Consider the following 23525-nt stretch of genomic DNA (forward strand, 5'->3'; position numbering starts at 1 on the left):
AAAAGCTAACCCCGATTTTTCTTCTCTGTTATTATTGACGTCACTAATGTGTTCTTTTTTTTTTGATGTATGGGAAATGAGGCTTATTGTTCTAAAATCCTTGCAGTTCACTGCATTACTTTTCTTTGGTATAAGTATAAATATTAAGCTCATAAAATCTTTTGGTTATTCTTCTTTGTTATAAATTAAATTTATTATTTTGGTTATTTCTTCAGTTCCTTTCTTCTGAAGTTGTTTCAGGAATTCTGCAGGTATTTCATCTATTCCTTCTGCCTTTCCACATTTTAGTTCTTTAATGGCCATTTCTACTTCTGTCTTCAAAATCTCTATCATAGTATACCCATCTATAAAAAGCAAAATAAAAGTGAATGCGAGAATTACAGAAGTATTTCTCCTACTGAGTGTGCTTGGTAAAATTTATGCAAGTATACTTGAGAAATGGCCAAGAAGGATTGCGGAAAGGAAGCTTGGTGAAGGACAAACTGGATTCAGGCCAAAAAAGAGATTGTCAGGATCAGATTTTCACTTTAAGACAAACAGTTGAGAATTGATAGTTTTGATTGTTTTAATTCAATTTTAATTAAAATTAAATTATTTTAATCAAAGTTGAGAAATCATGGGAACATAACAAGGATCTGTATTTAACTAATGTAGATCTGGAAAAAGCATATGACAAGGTGCCAAGAGGAAAGCTCTTCAAAAATTGACAATTATATGGTGTAAATGGAACATGATATCAAGTAATACTTAGTCTTTATCTGAGTTGTAAATCAGATAAAGATATAACTGAAGGAGATATAGGAAGATAGTTTGATGTTAAATCTCCATTTAACATAATAAATCGCTGCAAGTGCGGCCCATTATCTATATGGGCTGCACTTGTAGTTGACCCCCTGTGTTTCCATCGCAGTATGATATCACTAATTGTTGATGTGAAATGGCCCAATATGTGGAATGGATAGACAGGTCTGCAACATGGCATCCTATCACAATGTCTCTTTCAAACTCTGTCAGTTTTCTTCTCATAGCCATTTCACCCAGAGACAGTTGCACTGACTTTGTTGCATCATATTTCTCCAATTTATATCAGCTACAACACATGGCAAGATGCACCTTGCCCATGGGGGTGTCCATTGACTTCTTTCCAAGCAGTGTAGTTCCACTTATATACAAGTATATTATTTGTTTATTATTATTATTTAAATCTTTTTTTTTTAACCTGTCCCTTGCCAGAGTTTGGGCTACTACCAATGGTTAATGAATGCAGCAGTGCTGTAGCATACTGCAGTGAATCATTATATAGCTTGTGTCCCCTTGTGTATTCTGATGATGACCTGGCTATAAAAGTTGAAACAGTTATTTGAATTTATAAAGTTATTATTCCAAAATGGTTGCTCTTTCCATAATTTTTCCTTTGTTAGAGTGTAATTACCGGCTTTATGTAGTAGAAATGCCAACCTGAATCGAAATAATTCACTGTATTATCAATAAAAATTAACAACACTGATTTTTTTTTTTTTAATTCAATAGGATGATTTTAAAAACGACAGTCAAAAATTTCTAAAATATACTGCTGTTTTGTTTCTTATTTCTTAAATTTTATTTGTAATCCCTATATGTGAATCCAGATATCATCTGCTATTTTTTTTTTTTTTTTGAAAAATAGACATCATTTAAATCTAATTCGATTCAGAATAAATAAAGCTGTATAGCTGGAAAAAAAAGCATACTTGTTTACCTCCAAGTTCATTACAAAGTTACTCATATGATCAGTATTATATGCCTTAAGAGTCATCATGGCAAAATCTTATCTTAGCTGAGAGTGGTATTCCATGTTACTCCACAATACTTATAAATCGTTCCCCATTTTCATCTCTCAGTAACACTCAGATAGCATTCAGTAAAAATGGTTACTGAGTGTTATTAAATGCCTTTATAGCACAACTGGATAATGATGTGACATGGACTAAATCAGGGGTCACCAAACTTCTTTGACCGTCGACCCATTCAAGAGTTTCTTGACTTTTTATCGACCCCCTCTATTTTACTATTACGTAATTATAATAGGACTAGCAAAAAAAGATGCTTATGTGAGTTTTTAGATTGTTTATTTTATAGTTACAGTGTTTATTGTATGTATAATATAGTATATATTATTATATTGGCTTAACGTCAAAGGGATATGTTTTTGTTTTTGACGTACTTCTTAACATTACATATTTGATAGGAGGGATAAATAATATGTAAAATATAAAATGTAATTTAGATAACAAAATAACAATAATACAATCTTCCTTATATATATATGAAAATAAGACTTAAATAAAAGAGCCAATGGGCTTCACTTCGGCGATGTAACATTATTTAAATGAAGGGGATATTAAATCCAAGATTCGGCAGGAAACTCTTTGATTCCGATCTTTGAGTTTCTTATTCGGCTTTGAAATGTGGGATTTAATATCCCCTTCATTTAAATAATGAAAATAAGACTTTTATTAACTTAGTATACAATTTACTAACGTTGTCAATGTGAAGGGTGTGCTTTGTGACTCTTGACAAGATTAGAAATGTTGAGTTCAAAATTAGTAAGTTTCAGCCTTAAATCGCCACAGAATTCTATATGTAGCTTATTTCTTTGTTTTATTAAAATGGAATTAACATGACTGAAACCAGCTTCAACCATGTACGCGCCGGCCGGGTGGGAACCACTGACATCCATTTATTGGTAAATACGTCATTTTGGCCTACTTGATTGGCCTCCGTAACTATTTTCATGACCTTGCTCCATCTTACAAGTCCTACTCATGTCACTGTTCCCACAATTCACTCTTAATTGTGTTGTCATTCAAGATGGAGGTAATCCAAGTTAACCGAATTAAATATTACCCATACAATGATGTCTTATATTTTTCATTCGACTCCTGAGCCCGAATCGACCCCTAACAATGTTATATCGACCCCTGGGGGTCGATATAACATTGTTAGGGGTCGATTCGGGCTCAGGCAACCAGAGCAACTCCATATCAATTTTCATACAATGAAAATTGATATGGAGTTGCTCAAATGATGGTGAAGAGGTTCTTTTCTTTTAATGTTGCATAGTGATCAGCAATCACCTTAGGAAAATTGCAGAGACTATTACCTTGTTCAACAGGAGATTTTCCCAGCACTTAAGCCTTAACACACAGGCCCTTATCATTCTTTCTCTTTTTATTTGCTCTAATTCTCCCAAGTCTTTTTTTTTACTATCCTGTCTTCCAGAACACCATCAATGAGATCCAACACCCTGACACCATGCTTGCCATGCAGTGCGACCTGTGGACATATGGAAAGGGGGGGGGGGGATTCTGGTTGATGGCCAGGATTTTTAGGCCATCATTATTGTTGAGATTAAGTTAGTTGATTACAAGAATTTCAGAGGCATCTTTAAATCTGCTCTCTTACCAGGTTTTGGTGTGATATAAGAAACAGGATCCTTTCATAAACAAAATTAAGAACATCACACTTGACAAAAATTATTTATTAGTCAGTTTTGACTTACATGCCCTTTTAACAAATGTTTCAATCAACAACATATTTCTACTTTTACGGGACAAATTTCCACCTCATATCATAACCCGCTTTTGCTTGTTTATACTATGTTCTGGTTATTTCATGTGACAAAAAGAAGTACAGCCATGGGCTTGCTGCTATCCCCTCTATTGTCAACTTTTATATAGAAGCATTTGAATCATGTGCTATATGTTTCTTTACTTTGAAACCCAAACGTTGGCTTAGGTATAATGATGATATTTTAGTTAAATGGCTTCATGACTGCCAAATTTTATACACCTTTCTTCAGCTATTTTAATACACAACACAAACACATAAAATATTCACCACTGAAATTAATGCTAAGAACACACTTCCATTTCTGGATACATGTGTCACACATCTTCGCTATGGCAGTCTACTCTTTACAGTTTACCATGAGCCTATACATCTGGCCAGTACATACATGTGAACTCTTAATACTATACAACACAAAAAGTAGGAGTTGTTAACACATTAAAAAACAGAGTCATAAATATTTACTCTAATGAGTAAGTACTTAAGCATTAATTCCAAATTATCAGCAATACTATCCAAACTTATGGCTACAGCAAAAACTATCAACAGAATTCTTCGAAAGACTGCACCTAAAAATAAAAATAGATTACACAAGCTGAAGGAATTTCATATGTTAAAGGCCACTGATTATGAAAACTTAGCAGACAACTAAGAGCTATAGCATGGAAAGAGAAGTTGGATGGAAAGGGGGGGGGGAGATACTACTTGGGCACCGATCAAGAGATAACAGCAGCAATGTCTGAATGTATTCCCAAGGTGAAAAGACTAAATAAGGTAAGAGTAAAATGCATGAATGAAAGAATTAAGCATGAAATTTTGAAGAAAAAATTATGGAAGCAAGGATCTCTTGATCAGTACCTAAGATGCCACTTGCACACTGATCAAGACATAACAGCAGCAATGTCTGAGTGTATTCCTGAGATGAAAAGGCAATTGGAAGAAGAGCAGAACATTGCACCCTTTGATTGGAAAAGACCTGGGTTCGATTCTCGTCGTGACGAGGGAATCCTTATATGGGGTTTTTCAATTGAAGGTGCGTTAGCCGATCTCATATGGTGGTAGCAGATTTTTTTCTCCCAGAAACTCAGGTTTTTGATCCCGCGTACAGACAAATCGGCCTTCAGAACACATGCAATTTACAGACAAAAAATACTGTTGTTGGTGATGATGGGCGATAGATGGTGTTGATGGTAGTAGTGTCATAGTTGGAGAATTGAGTAGTAGAAGTAGTGGAGAGGATGAGATGCATTTAGGGAAGTAGAGTAGTGTGCCCTCCCACGATGAGTCCTGGGACTCCCTGGAAGTGGCACATAATAATAATAATAATAAGGTGGAATAGCAAAATGTATGAATGAAAGGATTAATCATGAAATTTGGAAGTAGAGGCAGCATAAAATGAATACTGATAATAATCAGTTGTGTGAAGAGTACAAAGAACAAGCTAGAAAGGTGACAGTTAATAAAGACAGCAAAAGTATGATCAAAAATTAGCCAATCAAGCCAAGAAAAATCTTAGAAAGAATTCTTTCAATATGTGGCACATAGAAGAAAGAATGCCTATGGGAGGATGATGTATGTTGATGACAACGGTAGATTGGTATCTAATGGAGAGGATATAGTTGAAGTATTTTGTGAGTAGTTTATCAGAGTATTTCATTTTTATGAAGGTGACATTATGAGATGCTGGAATCTAGACAGTATAGTGGAGGAGAAACTGATGGTGAGCGAGCAGGAGATATATGAGGAATTAAGTACACTCGATGTTAATAAGGCATAATACTTGATAATATATTACTGCATCTCTTGAAGGCATTGTCAGGGAATTAAATGGTACCCTTGACACACCTGTTTAACTTGAGTCTTGCGACAGGATGAGTAACAAAGGAGTGGAAAGAAGGTAAAATTGTTCCACTTTACAAAGGTGGAAGATAAGACTGAGGTCACATATTATACCGCTGCTTCTCATAGTTCTTTCCAATTTTGCATCATCTGCAAACAGCTTCATATCATCAGTTAAGCCCATCCCAATATCATTAACATACAAGTTAAACAATAATGCCCCCAAAACAGACTCTTGCAGCACACCACTGGTGATCATCCTCTTTTGAGATACCACTCACCCCTACACACAACTGACTGATATCGACAGCCAATCAGCTATCCAACTCACTTTATTACCCAGTCACATCCATTTCAATTTAGTTACCAGTTCATCATGTGGAAATTCATCAAAGACCTTTGCAAAATCCAAGTATACCACTATAGATCTCTCTTTTCCAGTGAATTTGTAACCTTATTGTGGTATACAGAGAGATTACTAAAAATGACCTCCCCTGAAGTCCATTCTCTATGTAGTCAGTATGGACTTGGGATGGCCATCCACTGATTATAAATAAAACACAATAAAAGTTATTAGAATTTAAACATAATTTAAGATATTAGTATCTCAAAGAATAAAAATAAATACTTCTATTTTTTATATAACGAAAAATCTGTGGTGAATTCATCACTAAAAATTTTACTGTGGTTATTACGTGTGTTTTTAGTGAAGTACTTCTATAGATGAAGACTAACAATCCCAAGCAGATGCTGGGGTTCAATTATGGCTAAAACATTAACACCATTGTTACTGGATGAATTAGTAGCTAAAGGAACTGAGGCTATGATGCCAGTGTATCATGCATGTTAATTCTGTACTGTTTTTCAGTCAGTTTTCTTGATTGCAAAATGAAAAATTAATTTCTCGAGTAAACATCTTGCCATCTGCAAATGAGACAGATGATTAATAACTCACCTTCAAGTTGAGTAGACCTTATAATAATGGTTCTTTGCATATTAAAACAGAATTTGCATCTTGATCTTTTCATCCCAAGGTAAATAAATGCAACATCATATGAGGGTTATTTGAAAAGTTTGGTAAAAAAATAAGTTAAACACATTTTTTTTTTTTTTTTTGAAAAAATTCACCTTTATTTCTCAACATAGTCTCCATCAAGGTCCAGACATTTGGTCCAGCGACTTTCCAATTTTTTCATCCCATCTAAAAAGTAGGATTTGTCAAGTTGTGCAAAATTGTCATTGACAGCCTTGATGACATCCTCGTTCGAAGAAAATGTTTTCCCACCAAGCCAAATTTTTAAGTTTAGGAACAAAAAGAAGTCACACGGGCCAAGTCCGGAGAATACAGTGGATGTGGAACCAATTCGAACCTCAATTCGTGCAATTTTACCATTGCGACAGCTAATGTGCGGGATGGTACATTGTCTTGATGAAAGAGCACTTTTTTGTGCACCAATCTTGGCTGTTTTTCCTTCAGTTCTTCTTTTAAACGGTCAACAATGACACAATAGACTCCTGTTATTGTCTTGCCCTTTTCCAAATAGTCTATCATGATAATTCCTTGGGAATTCTAAAAAACAGTGGCCATCACCTTCCCAGCTGACAGAACGCTCTTCACTTTTTTCGGTGCTCTTTCACCGGGCATTGTCCACTGTTTTGACTGCTGCTTGGACTCAGGTGTGTAGTGCTGGATCCAAGCTTCGTCTAGTCATGAATCGGTGCCAAAAATCCTGCCAAACATTGCCAAACACTGTGTTGAAATGTCTTTTCGCATGCATTTTTGATTCACAGTGAACAATCGCGACACCCAACATGCAGATAGCTTTTTCATGTGCAATTTTTCCTGCAGGATATTATACACCCATTCACAGTTGAGATGCCTACAATCTCAACAATCTCATGCACTTTTACTCGCCGGTCTTCCATAACGATACTTTAGATACTGTCAATCCTTTCTTTCGTAGTGACCTCAGTTAGGTGTCCAGAACATGCTTCATCTTTGATGGACTTCGTTTAAACTAATTTATTTAAAAATAAATAGTCTTTAATGCTGGTGGTGCAGAGTCCCCATGAACTGTATCTAACTCGGCTTTGATCAGCGCAGCCATCCACTTCTTCAAATAAAATTGTTTTATCACTGCACGAAACTCGTTTTTATCCATTTTTATGAAAATGCGAACACGGTCATTTTAAATGTTTGTCAAATGAGAACTAAGAGTTGCACATGGCTAAAATTTTGCCAGGGATCATGAAAAAGATGATACATGCTGACACTGGTATGACTGAACAAATTGTGTAGCCATCTATTGGAAATTTACCAAACTTTTCAAACAACCCTCGTATTGTGCTTGGAATACACTTAATGTTATCAGAAGAACTTCCTTTTTTTCTTGAGAAAGGAAAATTTTAAAATGCACAAATATCAATATACAATATTTCTAGTTAAAAAAATAAATAAATAAAAAAAAATCGTGAAGTATAAATCATGCCACTACTTTCGATATGAAGAAACAAAACAAATTTGGAACTATTCATATTAAGTATTATTCATGTAAGTTAAGAACATATAAAGTGGGGGAAAAGAAAAAAAAAACAGAATAAATGAATACAAAATTTATTTAAAAAATACTAAATACCTGTGTTTTTCCAAGCAACTTATAAGCAGCTTGTAGTTTCTCATAGTGGATTTTAGTGAAACTAGTACAAACAGATGAGAGAGCGACATCAAGCTGCTCTTCTGTCATCTCTAATGTATCTTGTAATTTTGAACTGAGTTCACTAAAATCAAACTCCATTGAATTAGTTTATATAATAATATTTCATAAAACACAATAACATAATTCTAGATAAACACATGGAAGGACGAGGGAAGAGAAAGAGGAAGATTATTAATGGAATTTCTGGAAGAAGAAGAGGAGGAAGAAGAAAAGGAGAGGGAAGAAACAGGGATTCTTAATAGATTCCATGGAAAAAAATAAAGGGGGGGGGATTCTTAATGGGATTCATGGGTGTAATTAAAAGTTTAAATCAATGTTTTAAATCTGCAATACTGAGACAGAATAGCAGAACAGGGATATATTATCATTAACAAACCAACAGTCATCAAAGAGATCTCATTCAACCAACAGCATTCATCCCCCCCCCCCCCAATCATTATTTATATGCATCTCACCCACAAAAAAAAAGTTGTAAAACTATCATACAGTTATTACCATGGTGAGATAGGATCCACTACTCTAGAGAACAAGCATGGTACTTTTTGAAGTCATTTCAAGTCAGTGTAGTAGTCTTAAAACAGAATAAGTTTCTAGAAAATTTTTAACTTGGGTATTAAAGATACCAAGCAATTTTATAAGCTAGGTTTTAATCCCTTTCCCTTTTTTTTCCCAAGTAAGCAAACAGACAAGCAAGTCAAGTTTGCGCCTGAATATAGTTCAAGTCTGAGGAAACTAGTGGTAAAGGTGAAATAAGCTCCGATCACTTTCCTTAGTATTTCCCCCTAATGCAAAGCACATCCCCGTAAGGGGATGTATGATGCTATGTATTAAAGGCAAGGGTCACTACCCAGACCGGTTTCGACCTTTATTGAGGTCTGTCAGTGGGAGCCAGACCAAAAAATGCCAGGGTTGAAGTAATGCAGAGCTTATAAATTTTACCAAAACAAGTTGGCTCCCACTGACAAGACCTCAATAAAGGTCGAAACCGGTCTGGGTAGTGGCCCTTGCCTTTAATGCATAGCATCATACATCTCCGAAAGGGGATGTGCTTTGCATTAGGGGGAAATACTAAGGAAAGTGATCGGAGCTTACTACACCTTTACCACGAGTTGCCTCAGACTTGATCTATGTCCAGAAGCAAACTTGACTTACTTGTCTGTTTGCTTACTTGGGAAAAAAAGGATTAAAACCTAGCTTATAAAATTGCTTGGTATCTTTAATTTAGAATAAGTTTCATTTACCACTTTAGGATAGTCATTAAATTTCATGCCCAAAGTGAGTTTCAAACCGAGAGAATGTTGGCTGAAGAGTGGGAACACTATTCATTTAGTCAACCCGAGTGTCAAGTGTATCATATTTAATCCTAAACTCATTCACGCTCTCATCATTTGCAAAAGGTTTCAGTAAGGCATTACACTTATTCACCATTCTCTATATAAGAGATTTACTGCTCACTCCTACTTCACTACACCTTTACACTATTTCTAGCAGTGGTCTCTTTGATTCCCCAACAACTATAATGCCCATTTTCCCATTCAAGTGTCATCTCCTAACTAGAAGGTTGACTACCATGATGTGACTCATGGTTAACTATGTGTATAATAACAGAATGACAGGTGGTGAGGACCCTATCTCTTCCACATATTGTCATACTGTATTTACTCGAATATAACTCGCACTTTTTTCCCCCCAAAATTGAAGTTAAAAAATCATGGTGCGAGATATATGAGGGTGATTTTCGAAAGCTAAGTTTTTCAGGTAAAAAAACAAAACAACTAAATTGACGTTTATAATTAAATCCTTAGTATTCATTAGAATTTATAATTGCTCACATTATTTATAAAATAAATGCATTTAAATTGTAATTATCAATGTTATTTTCTCAATCAGCCACTCGCCTTCATCACGCAATATATTTAAATCTTTAGTGATAATACTTCTGTAATTAAATTAAAAAAAACATTTTCATTATTGCTTGTCCTTTTTTTTCATTTCAGAATCACATGATCTTGGAGTTTATCATAACTTTTGAGTTTGAAACCAGCATTGTAACTTGAACGTTTCTCCATATTTCAAGCAAAAATTACCAGTAATTTACAAGAATTAAGATACATTACAAACATTCCTTCACCAATGACTAATGAGAAGTGAAAGCAGAGCACAAAATGAACAGCAAAGGTGGTGATGATGATGATGATTTAACCATTCTCTTGGTGATTCTGTAAGCAAGTGTTCTCCATGCCGTCCTGTCAAGCAATGCTTCTTTCAGTTGTTTGATGTTCATGTTGGTATCCGATTGAATGGTGTTGAGCCAGTGTGTTCTTTGTCGGTCCCTTCTTCTGGTTTCACTGATCATTCCCAGCATCACAGACTTCTCTAGTGAGTTGGCACACATGACGTGGCCGAAGTTAGTTAGCTGTAGTCTAGTGATTTTAGCTTCCAGTGATGTCTCTGGTTTTATGAGCTCCAGCATGTCTCTATTTGTCACCCTGACTTCCAAAGTATTTGTAACAGTTTTCGCCAGTACCACATTTCAAATGTATCGATTTTTCTTCTGTCATCCCTTTTATTGTCCAGCTCTCACACCCATACGTCATTAATGGAAAGACTATAGTCCTGACTAGTCTACTTTTGGTACCTAGAGAGATGTCTTTGCTTTTCCAGATCTTATTCATGCTGACCGTTGTAGCATGCCCCAGAGTAATCTTACGCTTGATCAGTGGTGCACCTAGGATTTAATCTTGGGGGATGGGGGGCGAGTTGAACGGATAAAAATATTTTTAATACAATGAATTTGCATTAAAAATATTTTTATCCGTTCAACTAAAATTTGTTGAATTTCATTCATTCAATAAAATTCATTAGGTAATTATAAAAATTTATTTAAAGAATAAAATCCAGTTTTGTTTTCTTTTTACAAAACTCTTGAATTATTTCAATCATGGGTACATTAATCTCTTTCTGTCTGCATATACATAGCAAAGCAAGTCTGTTCAATCATGATTGTGTCATGGTAGATCTTAAATAGGTTTTTAAAAGGCTTAAATTAGAAAATGACCTTTCACTGGCGCATGTTGTTACCAGAAGCATTGCAAATATTTTTAATAAGTTATAGATGTTAGGATATATCATTTTGCCACACTTTGAAACTGCATCAACCGCATTTTTGCATGGAGCTATTGCAAACGGTTTTTCAAATTTCTTATACCAACTTGAATTCGGTGTTCAAAATTGCTGGATTTGTATAAGGCAAATCATTAGCATAAAATTCACACAATTGACGAAAATCTTCCATTGCACTTGCTGCTGGAGCATCTTTTCCATTTGGTAGAAGAAAAAAATATATATTTCAAAATGTTGTAGTGCCGAGTGAAACATTCACGAAGTTGAGACTATATTTGGTCAATAAATGGAATGAAATAGTTCTCCTGAAATACTCTTCTACAGAATCGGCTGGAACATTGGACCTTAATGTTTGTTTTGATGAGGTCCTTGGCTTTTTAATGTCAATATTAAAATTATTGGCCTTTATACATGCTTCATCGTAAATATCTTTAAATGAAGATTGGTATTTCACAAATGGTATTTAATTGAGCCACAACATCATCAATAAAATTTAGGGCAATTAAGAGGTCACTGTCAGATTTTTGCTTTATTTTAGACAATGGTAAGGTGCACGCAAATATTTTTTGCAAGCTAAATAAAGATATTAATATTATAATATTATAAATAACAAGGCCTCCTGTGTTTTAGGGGTATTGAAGAAATTGTGTATCTTTTCAATTATGCCAATGCAATTTCTTATTTGTCACAGATATAGCATTTCCAAGTGCTAAATTCAAACTATGTGATGCACAATGAACGTATAAAGCTTGTCGATATTATTATTACATAACATCTCCAGGTAGTCCAAAGACATATCGAGGAAGGGCACCTACTCGACAACTCTCCGTCTTCACCAACCACAACTACAATCATTATCATCATCTAAACTAATGTTGTCTAACCGCCGACCACTACCACTAGTGTATTCAAAGACAATCACAAACATCCAGCCCACGGCGGGATTTGAACTCACAGCCTTTTGGCTGGAGAGTCGGCCAACCAGGCCAGATATATAAATAAAAAATTAAATTTTGTGGATAAAAATTAAAACAAAGTTTTAATTTTTAAAAAATTAAATAAAAAATTTTAAAAATTTAAAAAATTTTAATAAAAATTAAAACAAAGTTTTAATTTTTATTAGACAAATAAATAAAACGATATAATTATGTTACTATTTACTTTTAATAAGATGGATGAGCTTCTCGACCTTGCAGAGTTGCTGGATATCTGGCTCAATATTGGTCAACTTCAGTCGAAGATCGCCACACACACTAAGACAAATTCTGTATTTTGTTTTTATTTGAAGGAGTGATGAAAATCGTTTCTCGCAAAGCTAGGTTGTAGAAAACTGCATGACGATTTCGACTTCTTCAAATAATTCGGGAAATTCACTTCTCACTGAAGGCAAGATCCAGAAAATGAGCCAAACCACAATCACGGAATTGCATTTTAAGCCCACTGTCACTTGAAAGCTCAATTAGCTGCTCTTTTTTCGATAACGAAAGGTCGTTCTCATGACTGCAAGCCTGAAATGGATCATGAAATCACACAAATTTCTTATAAAAAGTTATTCGGAAAATGTTTCCAAATTCTATTTCAGAGTTTTGAGGTGGACACAAACCCTTTCCCAGTGGTTAAATTCTAAACTAATAAGTTTCGGGGCCCTACACAAAATAACTAATTGTATTTACCTTTTGAATACTATCCGGGGAAGCTCCAAACCTCCCCGTCCCTTTCATCACGCATTCGTAATCAGGCTACTGTTGATATCGACTTATACACACACTCAAAACTGTAAACAATTGTTGAATAATAACACAATAATGTAGGCACATTTACCGTAAAGGGAGAAAAGTCACAAAACAGAAAAATGTTCCTACAAATTAACCAATTTTAATCCTACAATTTAAAGGTAAATTGTATTTACCTTTGAATGCAATTCACTGGTCGAGTGTCCAGCAAGTCAGCAAATCTTTCCTTTCGTTAAGCGTATTAATATTATCGCATTGCAACTGATGGGAATTCTGTGTTTCTGTGGATTCGTTACAGATCTCTTTCTCTTCAGAAACTACACACAGACTGTCATTACAAACTCGTTTTGTATTATCACTGTCATCCGAGATATTTTTTCTTTTAAAGAAGGTACCAATGTACTTATCCATAATTGAAATACCGTACTTACTCGCATATAACTCTAACCGCTGATTTTACTTTTAGAAAAAAAGAAATTAAAAAGTTTCGCATATACCTCGCAAATGAAAAAAGCTGAAACACGTTCAGGGCAGGGCGATAGTAACTTGCTCCCGCGGTAAACAAGACGCCCTAGCCCAATAGCCACTATATTGCAGAGGCAAGAAAAACAAGTACTTTTATTATGTCAGTGAATAAGGTATAAGCAGTCTGTGTAATATATTTCTCAACAAATAGTGCAATTAAAGACAACTGGGATAAAAACGACACTAATTAATAAACCACATGTCCCCTCATACAGAAACTATGCTGTATATATAGACTCAAGAAAAACCATATGTTGCACCGGCAAACACAGTATCTAACTAAAAACTATTGTTATTAATTAGATTGTGTGAGTTCGGCAGCAATAAAATTCAACCGAAAGTGTCAAAATTCGTAAACGTGTTAAAATTAAGATATCACATTCACTATATATATATAGTGAATGCTGTTATGGCAGTTTCATATTTTTTGGAATTCGGTTGAAGAGAGTTAGCATTTCAACTCAATTCAGCTTGCTTTTCGAGCGATTTCCGAAAAACATATAAATACTGGAGTTAACTCACAACACATTTTGTCTAAGTATTACTTAGCACTTCTGAAGATACACTGAGCCTTGGTTGAAGGAAGAAAACCTTCAACAATAAAAATCAATAAACAGCAAGCAATTGGTTGAAATGTGGTCATGTGGACAACACATGTTCACTTCAAATCTGACAAAACAGCAAGGGAAGGTGGAAGCAATAAAACCATATTGTTTTTCACTTCACCCCTCTTTTATTACTCGTCGTTCTGCCGCTACAAATTAAAATAATTATCAAAACAAAACAATTTTAATTTGTTTTGTTAATTAAAATATATACATTTATTTGGTTAATTTAAGCCTGTGGACCACCTATCCCATCGTCGCGGACCATAGGTTGCGAAACACTGCTATAGGGTTCTCTCACCTTATGTGACCCTAATTCATAAGTAGTATAGAAATAGAAGACATGACACAACATAAATAAAAAATGAATTTTAATTAGGAAAATTATTTTGGAAAATTTTCTAATGTTTAACTTTTTTGGGGGGGGGGGGCTTTCCCCCTCCCTGGGTGTGCCACTGCACTTGATTAGGGGTGGATTTGCCACCATAGTCAATTTTTGAACCAAGGAAGATGAAATCCTGAACTGATTCAATTTCTTTGTCACTGATTTTAAACTTCACTTCTCCACTAGCTGCTGTTGTCATGATGTTTGTTTAAAAAAAGTTTAAAAGTTTAAAGTTTTAAACTTTTTCATGTGCAAAGTATATGCGACACTTTTTAATATCTTTTTTCGTAAAGTAAAACAAGGGGTGCAAGATATATGCGAGGGCGAGTTATATTCAAGTAAATACACCAAGTATTCATGGCTGTATATCCATGTGTGTTCACAGGGCCAGTTTGCCTATTCTGAGGGATGCAAGGTCAGAGTTTTCAGGTGAAAAAACCTTCTATGAAATCAGCTAACTCACTTTTGGTCAAAAGAGACCAGATAAAGGTTCCTCACGTCGTAGACATGAATCGAACCAAGGTCTTTCTGACCAGAGGGCTTTGCCTATACCGACTGAACTATGGAGGTTCTTAACTATAATGCACTACAATAAAAATTATTTTAACCCACTTAAACTGTATTATATTACATTTTAAAATAAAAAGCTTGAACAGCACTATCACAGCAAGAGAAGAAAAGCTGTGCAAGTTAAATAGCAGATATAAGGAAGAAAATGGCAGGGGGATGGGGAGAAGGAAGTGAATAAATGTTAATAATAATGGACAAAAAAAAATATATATATATATATACACTGTATTACATAGTTCAAAATAGTTGTATATAAATTCTGAAAACAGTTCAAACTTAATGGATGAATATATATTAAATAAACTAAATATTTCTAATAAAAAGAAATAAAAGAAAATCTAATAAATGAAAATAGGTTATCCTACAAAGAGAATATACAAAACTTCCAAAATTATTTTTTACTGTATTGCAGTTGGCTCTCACAGTGAATTTACTCATAATCCTTCGACACTTCTGCGCATGTCACAAAAAGGAGAATTCATTCCGATAATAGGGTAATCAATCCATTTTCTGGGATGAGTTTGTTTATTATTACAGGTTGGAAAATTTAGCTTTTCTTTTACAAACATTGTAGTTTTTAAAGTGGTAACTATTTTGCTTGTATAACAGTTGGAAAAATGTATGTAGAGTATTAACAAAATTAAAAAAAGGTATAGCATAAAACAAAAATAATTATACAGAAAAACAGAAAGTTTTTCAAATGAACTTAGATATTCTAAATTTACAGTTGAGAGAACCGAGACACTTTAATGTCCTAAACCGATTAATTATTTATGACTTGTTGTGACTCTTTTAACAAACCCATGCAAAAAAAAGGTTGGGAAAAAAATACCATTATCAAATCCTTTTAATATTCAGAGTCATCTGAATCGATGTCCAAATCGCCGTCACTTTCACTTAAATTGATCACCAAAGGTTCACATAATTCTTCGATAATTCCGTCTCTGTCCCAATACATATTTTCCGATGAGAGCAATATTTTCCCCAGTTTTGAACTGTAATACTTTCAATTGTCTGTTCTGAAAGCTTAAAAAGTTTTGACATATCAATATCCCCAGTTAAGTTGCAATGCCGAACAGTTGGCACTCTTTTCTCGACCACATAAAATTCGTGAATAGATTTTATAATGTCTACATCAAAATCATTCAAAGCTACATTTTCGATGGTCTTTCTCTGGTGCTTTTTTTAGGAGATTTAAATTTTGGCTTACCTTCATCTTTTGATTCCCTACGAATTCTTTTAACAGTCGACTCTGATATGCCTGCAATTGCATTTGCACGTTTCATGACTTGAGAAACGGGAACAAGGAGGCTGCCTTCTAATGATTCTTTTTTTTGCAGAATGTCAGCACATTATTCAATATTCTTTTGCAAGAGTTACTGAAAGGTTTAACACCAGAACTTATTGACTGTACTGGATCCACCATACAAATTAATAATAATAATAAAAAAATGCAAAAAAGCGACAACAAAAATCCAGCTACTACTAGTACAGCAACAGACAAGAATGCACGTGATTTTGCATGCTGGTGACCAATTTGTGCATCCTTCATTTCTTTCTTCCCTTCAGCATGAATCGATATTCAAGCCAAGAGAAGCTCTACAAAGTATGGGTGTGCTATACTATATTTATTCCAGTGAACTGTTCCTTAACCACAAGCCACAGACTCAGCTCCCTCTCAAACCTTCTATATGACAAAGATATGTAGATGATGTTTTCTCTATTTGTTCTCATGGCCTAGACACATTACACTCCTTCCTCTGTCACCTCAATAGTCTACACACAAAAAAAAGGAAATGAACAACAGTTTATCCTTCCTAGACACCTAAATGATATACCTTCCTAGACACCTAAATGGTAACCTCTTCTTCACTGTATAGAGAAAACCCACTCATACAGGCAGATATATTCACAAACTTTAATGCCACCACGTCTTTCAACAGTATGGCATCATTAAAATTCTCATCAACAGAACCTACAATCTTTGTTCCAGTGGAACCTCTCTTTCAATCGACCACATAAAAAACACCTATCCAATGACTACAGTTCTTAGAGAATTGAAAAAAATAATCAATTCTTTCCTAAGTCCTTGGAATCAGAAGGATATGAGGAATGACATCAATATTCCCTATGTCCAGGGTACATCTGAAAAAATAGCCAGATCTTTAAAAACATATAACTCTCCACAGCTTTGAATCCCAGCCTGAAATTTATTGTCTCAGTGCCTTGAGTATATAAAGTGCCCTGGTCCTGCAAGTTGACATACTTTGGACAGACAGGCAGATCAGCCAGTCTGCATAGATAAACGCAAAATGTACATAATCACGACTATGGTCAATTTGGTCTTGTAGACCGTGAATTGGATACTATTCATAGGATCTTCTGGAAAAAAAGATATGCTCAATCACAGTAAATTTAAAAAAGAAACTGTTTATGGAATATGCAGCTGCACTTGGAATCAAACAAATTTAAATAAATATGCAAGAAACCTCCCAAAATTAGGAAACATTAAGAAATTCCAATTTACCACCTAGGCCTTCGACATAGAGGGGATCCCACCTAGATATGGTGAGATCCATGTATTTCATTTATTTCTGTGTTCCTTTGTGTTTTACAAGTGTTCATTTGTACTCTTCAAAGATGCCTCAATGACTGAAACAAAATACTGAAAGAATTGAAAGTTTTTAATGCTTTCTTGTGCTGTATTAATACTGCATTAAACCTCCAACATGATGTCTTCCCAGCACTTAAGCCTTAACACAGAGTTCCTTTAGTCCAGGGGGTCTTCAACCTTTCAGACAGTGCGGGCCACATTAAAAATTTCAATGAAGCCCGAGGCCACTAAGCTATACTGTGATATTTAAAATTGTAAGATGCTTTCCAGATCCACAAGGAATGCTGTGCATTTGATACTTTACATAAAATCCTATAAAAATAAACAAACTCAGATTAAGAGTGTAGGTAGGAGTCGGGTTCATGATAAGTAAATACAATCAATAGTTGAAAAAAGATAATTTAATGATGGAAACATTAATTTTTTACAATGTCAATGTTGGAAATTGCTATGCACAGAGTATTCTCGAGATGTTGGTCCGTAATCTGAGTTCCTGTCTTGGACTTCACATGCTTCATTCTGGAGAAGAACTGCTCACAAAGCACCAAAGCACACATCTTCAAAGCATGCCTGCAAAGATTAGGGAATGCAACCTCAGAAATGTAGTCTTTGTAAAATGTAAGCAAGGGCACATTACTCTTCGAACTTACTTCGCAACACGGCTAATTTTGTAGCGTATTCATCAAGAGACGAACAATTGTACTCATCGAGAAGTTGAAAATGAGTTGTCTTTTTCAGCAAGTTGTGCCTCCCAAAGTCTGATCTTGACCACAAAAGATTTGGTGTGATCAAACAGAGTGTGCACCAGTTGATCTTTGGATTGTAGTCATGTATTTAGGTCATTCATATGCAATGAGATGTCGGTCACAAACGCAAAGTATGTAATCCACTTCGGATCGTTAAATTCCGCAATCGGATTCCCCTTGGTTTGCATGAACTGCTGTATTTCACTACTTAAGTCAAAACTCTTTTAAGAACCTTCCCTCTGCTCAACCAACACACATCACTATAATAAACCACATCGTTGTAATCCACTTCGCACTCTTGGGTCAAAAACTCTTGGAATTGACAATGATTCAATCCTCTTGCCAATGTTGACAACAGTCACAATAACTTTCATGACATTCTCAAATTCAACAGTTTTTGCATGCAAATTCTCCTGGTTGATTAAACAGTGGTAATGGACAAAATCTATTCCTTCCAGTTCTGGTTATTTCCATAGCAGTGCAACAAACCCTTCATTTTTCCCAACATAGCAGGGGCACCATCAGTTACCACACCATTGAGGTTGGTTAAGCTGAGGTCGAAACGCTGGAGCGTTTTCTTGGCGGCTTGAAGAATATCAGTGCCATTCATCGTTCCCTTCATACGAGTGCTAGCGGTTCTTCTGTCACAATGAATTGTTGATCAATACCATGGACAAAGAAAGCCAGTTGTGCTGTATCCTGACCACAAAATTTATCATCTAAAGCAAGTGAATATGACAAAAATTTGGACGACAGTTTTTTTAAAGTTCCTTCAATGTCATTGGGAAGTTCTTTGATACATCGTGCTACAGTTATCCCAGACAAACTTAGTTTTATAAACACTTCCTTCCTTATTTGGACACAGAATATCTCCAGCAGCGATGAGACACTCTTTCACAAACTCACCGTTCAAGAAGGCTTTTGATTTTTTAGCGATTTTTTCAGCTATTACATACCTTACTTCGATGCACACTTCACTCTCTTCCCTCTGCCTTTTAAACATGCCCTGCTGGCATTTTAAATCAATTTGGAGATGGTTCACTTTGTCCACATGAAGGTGATCGAAATTGGAAGCATGCTTTGTCTCATAGTGTCGTTTTATATTGTATTCTTTTGATACTGACACTGACTCATGACAAAATAAACACACTGGCTTATCGTCGATCGGCACAAAAAAGTACAAATTGGTCTACTTTTCATTAAAAATCCGACAAGAATCACTTGATTTACGCTTTTTACTCGTAGACGCCATAGTGATGGAAGATGAACCCAAAAAATGATCCAAAATGGCCGTGTAACAGTTATTATCCACTGAATATGTCTCACACTAATGAAAAAAGTCTGGCAATATAAAACCACAATAGGCTATGGCTGACACGACGAACCTGCGTGCACTTATACACGAATATCACACTGTTTATGACTGACTGTGGATGATATCCTCTTGTATTTATATGAAAATAACGAAGTATCAAGAACCTTTGAGATGTATCTGGAAGGCACTAGACAGTGCACTCGAATGAACTACTGCTTCAGCCATCTACCTGCGACGTTAGTACTAGTACTTAAGTACCACTTGGTGCTGGTAGATGGCTGAAGAAGCATGTCTATTTAATATTTATTTTTATAGGATTTTATGTAAAGTATCAAATGCACAGCGTTCCTTGTGAATCTGGAAAGCATCTTACAATTCTAAATACCGCAATATAGCTTAGTGGCCCGCGGGCTTCATTGAAAGTATTTTTTATTTAATCACGTTTTAATGTTAAGTAGTTATTTTTTCAAAATGGCTGGCGGGCCATGCGTTGAAGACCCCTGCTTTAGTCTCTCTGAGTTTGCTATGTGATATTTAATCTTTAAAGATTAAACATCACTTGTAGCATAACTATAAACAACAAATTACATGATAACCGCAGTAATTAACTTTAATTAAATGAAATTACAGATATTTCATACTGAAAATAGTAGTACATCATCAGTGCATAGAAATAAGCAAATCAAAGAAATGGGAATACAAGGTACATACAATGATCAGTTTACGAAATAAAAATGGTTGCCACATGCTAGAAATTAATATATTAATGAATAATATTAAAACTATTTTCGATATTTACATAAAATGAGAATCTGCCAACTTTTGGGAGATGGAGGGACAATCATTCTAATTCAGATTTGGCTGATGTAAAAGGGCTTTGCAACTTTCTTTGAAAAGGTGTTCATATTTAAAACTGCTTCTATGGAGAAGATGAGCTTCATCCTACCAGATAGTGTGTTTAGTGTCAATACTGATGTTCATTAATTCTTTTTTCCACAGAATGGTCTGTCTGTCTAAAGTATGTCAAATTACATTGACAAGGTATCTGGTAAACACTAGACAATGATAGAGGTGACAATTTGTCTTTTGTAGATGGTAACAGATGAGAAATTTTGTTGATAGGAAAATATATGGGAATAAGGTGATTTCTTTCATGCTTATTAACTGCCCTTATCAGACAATCCAGATGATTCATCAAGATTTCACACATTTTCTTGGGAAAATCAAGGATATTCAAACACAATAGTCAGATTTGTTAGTCAGCTTTGACATTAATTCTTTACCAACATTCCATTATCTGGCAATGTTAATTTACTATATGATGATTACCCTCCTGATATTGCAAAGATTTCTGAATTTGTTATAGAATCAGGATATTTTAGCTAGAAAAACAAGATCTATAGACAGGTTGAAGGCACTGCTGTGGATAGCCTTCTGTCTCCACCTTTGGCAAACTATTTTTTGAACCATCTGGAAGATACTTTGTTCTCATACATTTATCCCCAACCCTCTCGTTGGTTTCATTATGTCGATGATGTTTTTGCTGTTTGGCTTCATTCTGAAAATGAACTTACCACTTTCGTACAATGGATCAATAGCCTTCATCTGTGCATTCAATTCACCATGGAAAAAGTAAATGCAGTAGTTTACCATTCTTGGACATCCTTCTTACTTGCACAGCCTCCAGTAATTTGTCAACCCTTGTTTATCAAACCTACCTTTACTGTCAGATACATTCATCAAAAGTCTACTTATCATACCTCTCAAAAAATTGATATTATCAAGTCTTTAAGTAATAGAGCACATAATGTATGTTATTCTCCCTCAAGCTTACAACAAGAACTTCTCACTACCAAAACTTTAATGGAATTTAACGGTTACAACCCTCATTAAATCCAGCAGATAATTGACTCCTATGTTCCAACACCTTATATTTCTAGTATCTCTGAATCTATTGGTACAATTGTGAAGAAATATCACCTTATTCGCCACATATTTTCCTATCAACAAAATTTCTCATCTATTACCATCTACAAAAGACAAACTGTCACCTCCATCTTTAGCTGGTGTTTACCAGATACCTTGTCAATGTAATTTGACATACTTTGGCAGACAGTGAAAAAAAAAAAAAGAATTAATGAACCATCTATCAGTATTATACTGAATATGGGAAATCTCAAAAATCTGGTCTGGCACAACACAGTATTGACATTAAACGCAGTACCTGGTGGGATAAAGCTTATCTTCTCCATGGAAGCAGTTTTAAATATGAACATGTTTTCAATGAAAGTTGCGAAGCCCTTTTAGAAATCATTTGGAATCGGAATGATTCTCTCTCTCTCTCCCTCAAGTTTGGGAGATGCTTATTCTATGTAAACATCAAAACTAGTTTCAATATTATTTATTAATATATATATTAATTTCTAGCACGTGCAACTGTTTTTATTTGGTAAACCAATTGTTCTATATACCTTGTATTCCCATTTCTTTGATTTGCTTGTTTCTATGCACTGATCATATGATTTGTTGTTTATGTGATGGTTGACTTTATTCAGGAACATAATACAAACATTCTACCCAAAAAAACTCTCTCTCTCTACCTAGCTACATACAGAAAACACAGACTAACGTATCTCAATATTAGAATATTAATTCACACTATCACCGCACACAGAAATATGGCATAGGAAAAATACTCATAAACATAGCTAAATGCATTTGCTCAAATATGACTTAACTCCAAAGCAATTCAAACGCATCTTAAATATATCTTAAAAAAAGGATATCCTCCTTTTCCCAACTCCTAACATGCAGACTGAAAGAAAACATTCCAAAACAGTAATTTCTGCATTAATAGCAGCAATTCAGGAGACTAGTGGAAGAATAATAAAATTATTAGGGGGGGGGGGGGGGAGATCCGTTCCTGGCGGCATCTTTTTTTGGTGTTTATGAAATCTTGCCTTACTGTCCATAAAACAGCAACTGAGTGACAAAATAGACTTCGACAATGTGATAGATGATTTTGCAAACAGAAAAGTAAGAAAAATAACATTTTAGAATGTTGGAATTAAAGTTTTACTTCAAAAATAAACATTCTGTTTTTAATTTATTTCCCTATACGTCATTTTGACTTTTTATAATTTTTTTAAAAAAACCTATGTAGCAATTACCAACATTTTGGAAAAACTGTGCCATTTATAACATAATAAATCTAAAAGCATGTTTTGAAAGATATGGCAACATAATTAATTAAATTGGAAGTAAACGATTAAAAGTGTATCATCATTGAACAAAGTTTTAATTTTTATTAAACAAATAAATAAGATGATATAATTATGTTACTACTTACTTTTAATGAGATGGTTCAGCTTCTCGACCTTGCAGAGTTGCTGGATATCTGGCTCAATATTGGTCAACTTCAGTCAAAGATCGCCACACACACTAAGACAATTTCTGTATTTTGTTTTTATTTGAAGGAGCGATGAAAATCCTTTCTCACAAAGATAGGTTGTAGAAAACTGCAGGATGATTTTCAATGCTTCTTCAAATAATTGTGGAAATTCACTTCTCATTGAAGACAAGATCCAAAATCGAGCAAAACCAAGATCACGGAATTGCATTTTAAGCCCACTGTCACTTGAAAGCTCAATTAACTGTTCCTTTTTCGATAAAGAAAGGTTGTTCTCGTGGCTGTGTTAAATTGTGAATGAAGCTATGTTATGTAATTTATTATTTTTCATTCAC

The 23525-nt window shown here is 34.7% G+C and overlaps 1 protein-coding gene across 1 annotated transcript in view; it reads right to left on the bottom strand.

The window, feature by feature from the left end:
- The window catches only part of Vps50 (vacuolar protein sorting 50), a 664618-nt gene that overhangs the window by 379866 nt on the left and 261227 nt on the right, over positions 1-23525 (bottom strand). Inside the window, exon 9 of the mRNA XM_090411754.1 lies at positions 8085-8226. Within this exon, the coding sequence (XP_090267880.1) occupies positions 8085-8226 (142 nt within the window). The remainder of the gene's footprint in view (positions 1-8084; positions 8227-23525) is intronic.

Source organism: Typopeltis vanoorti, chromosome 22 (assembly GCF_054136105.1).
Source record: "Typopeltis vanoorti isolate ZY-2024b chromosome 22, IOZ_Tvanoo_1.0, whole genome shotgun sequence".
Lineage (NCBI taxonomy): Eukaryota > Metazoa > Arthropoda > Arachnida > Uropygi > Thelyphonidae > Typopeltis > Typopeltis vanoorti.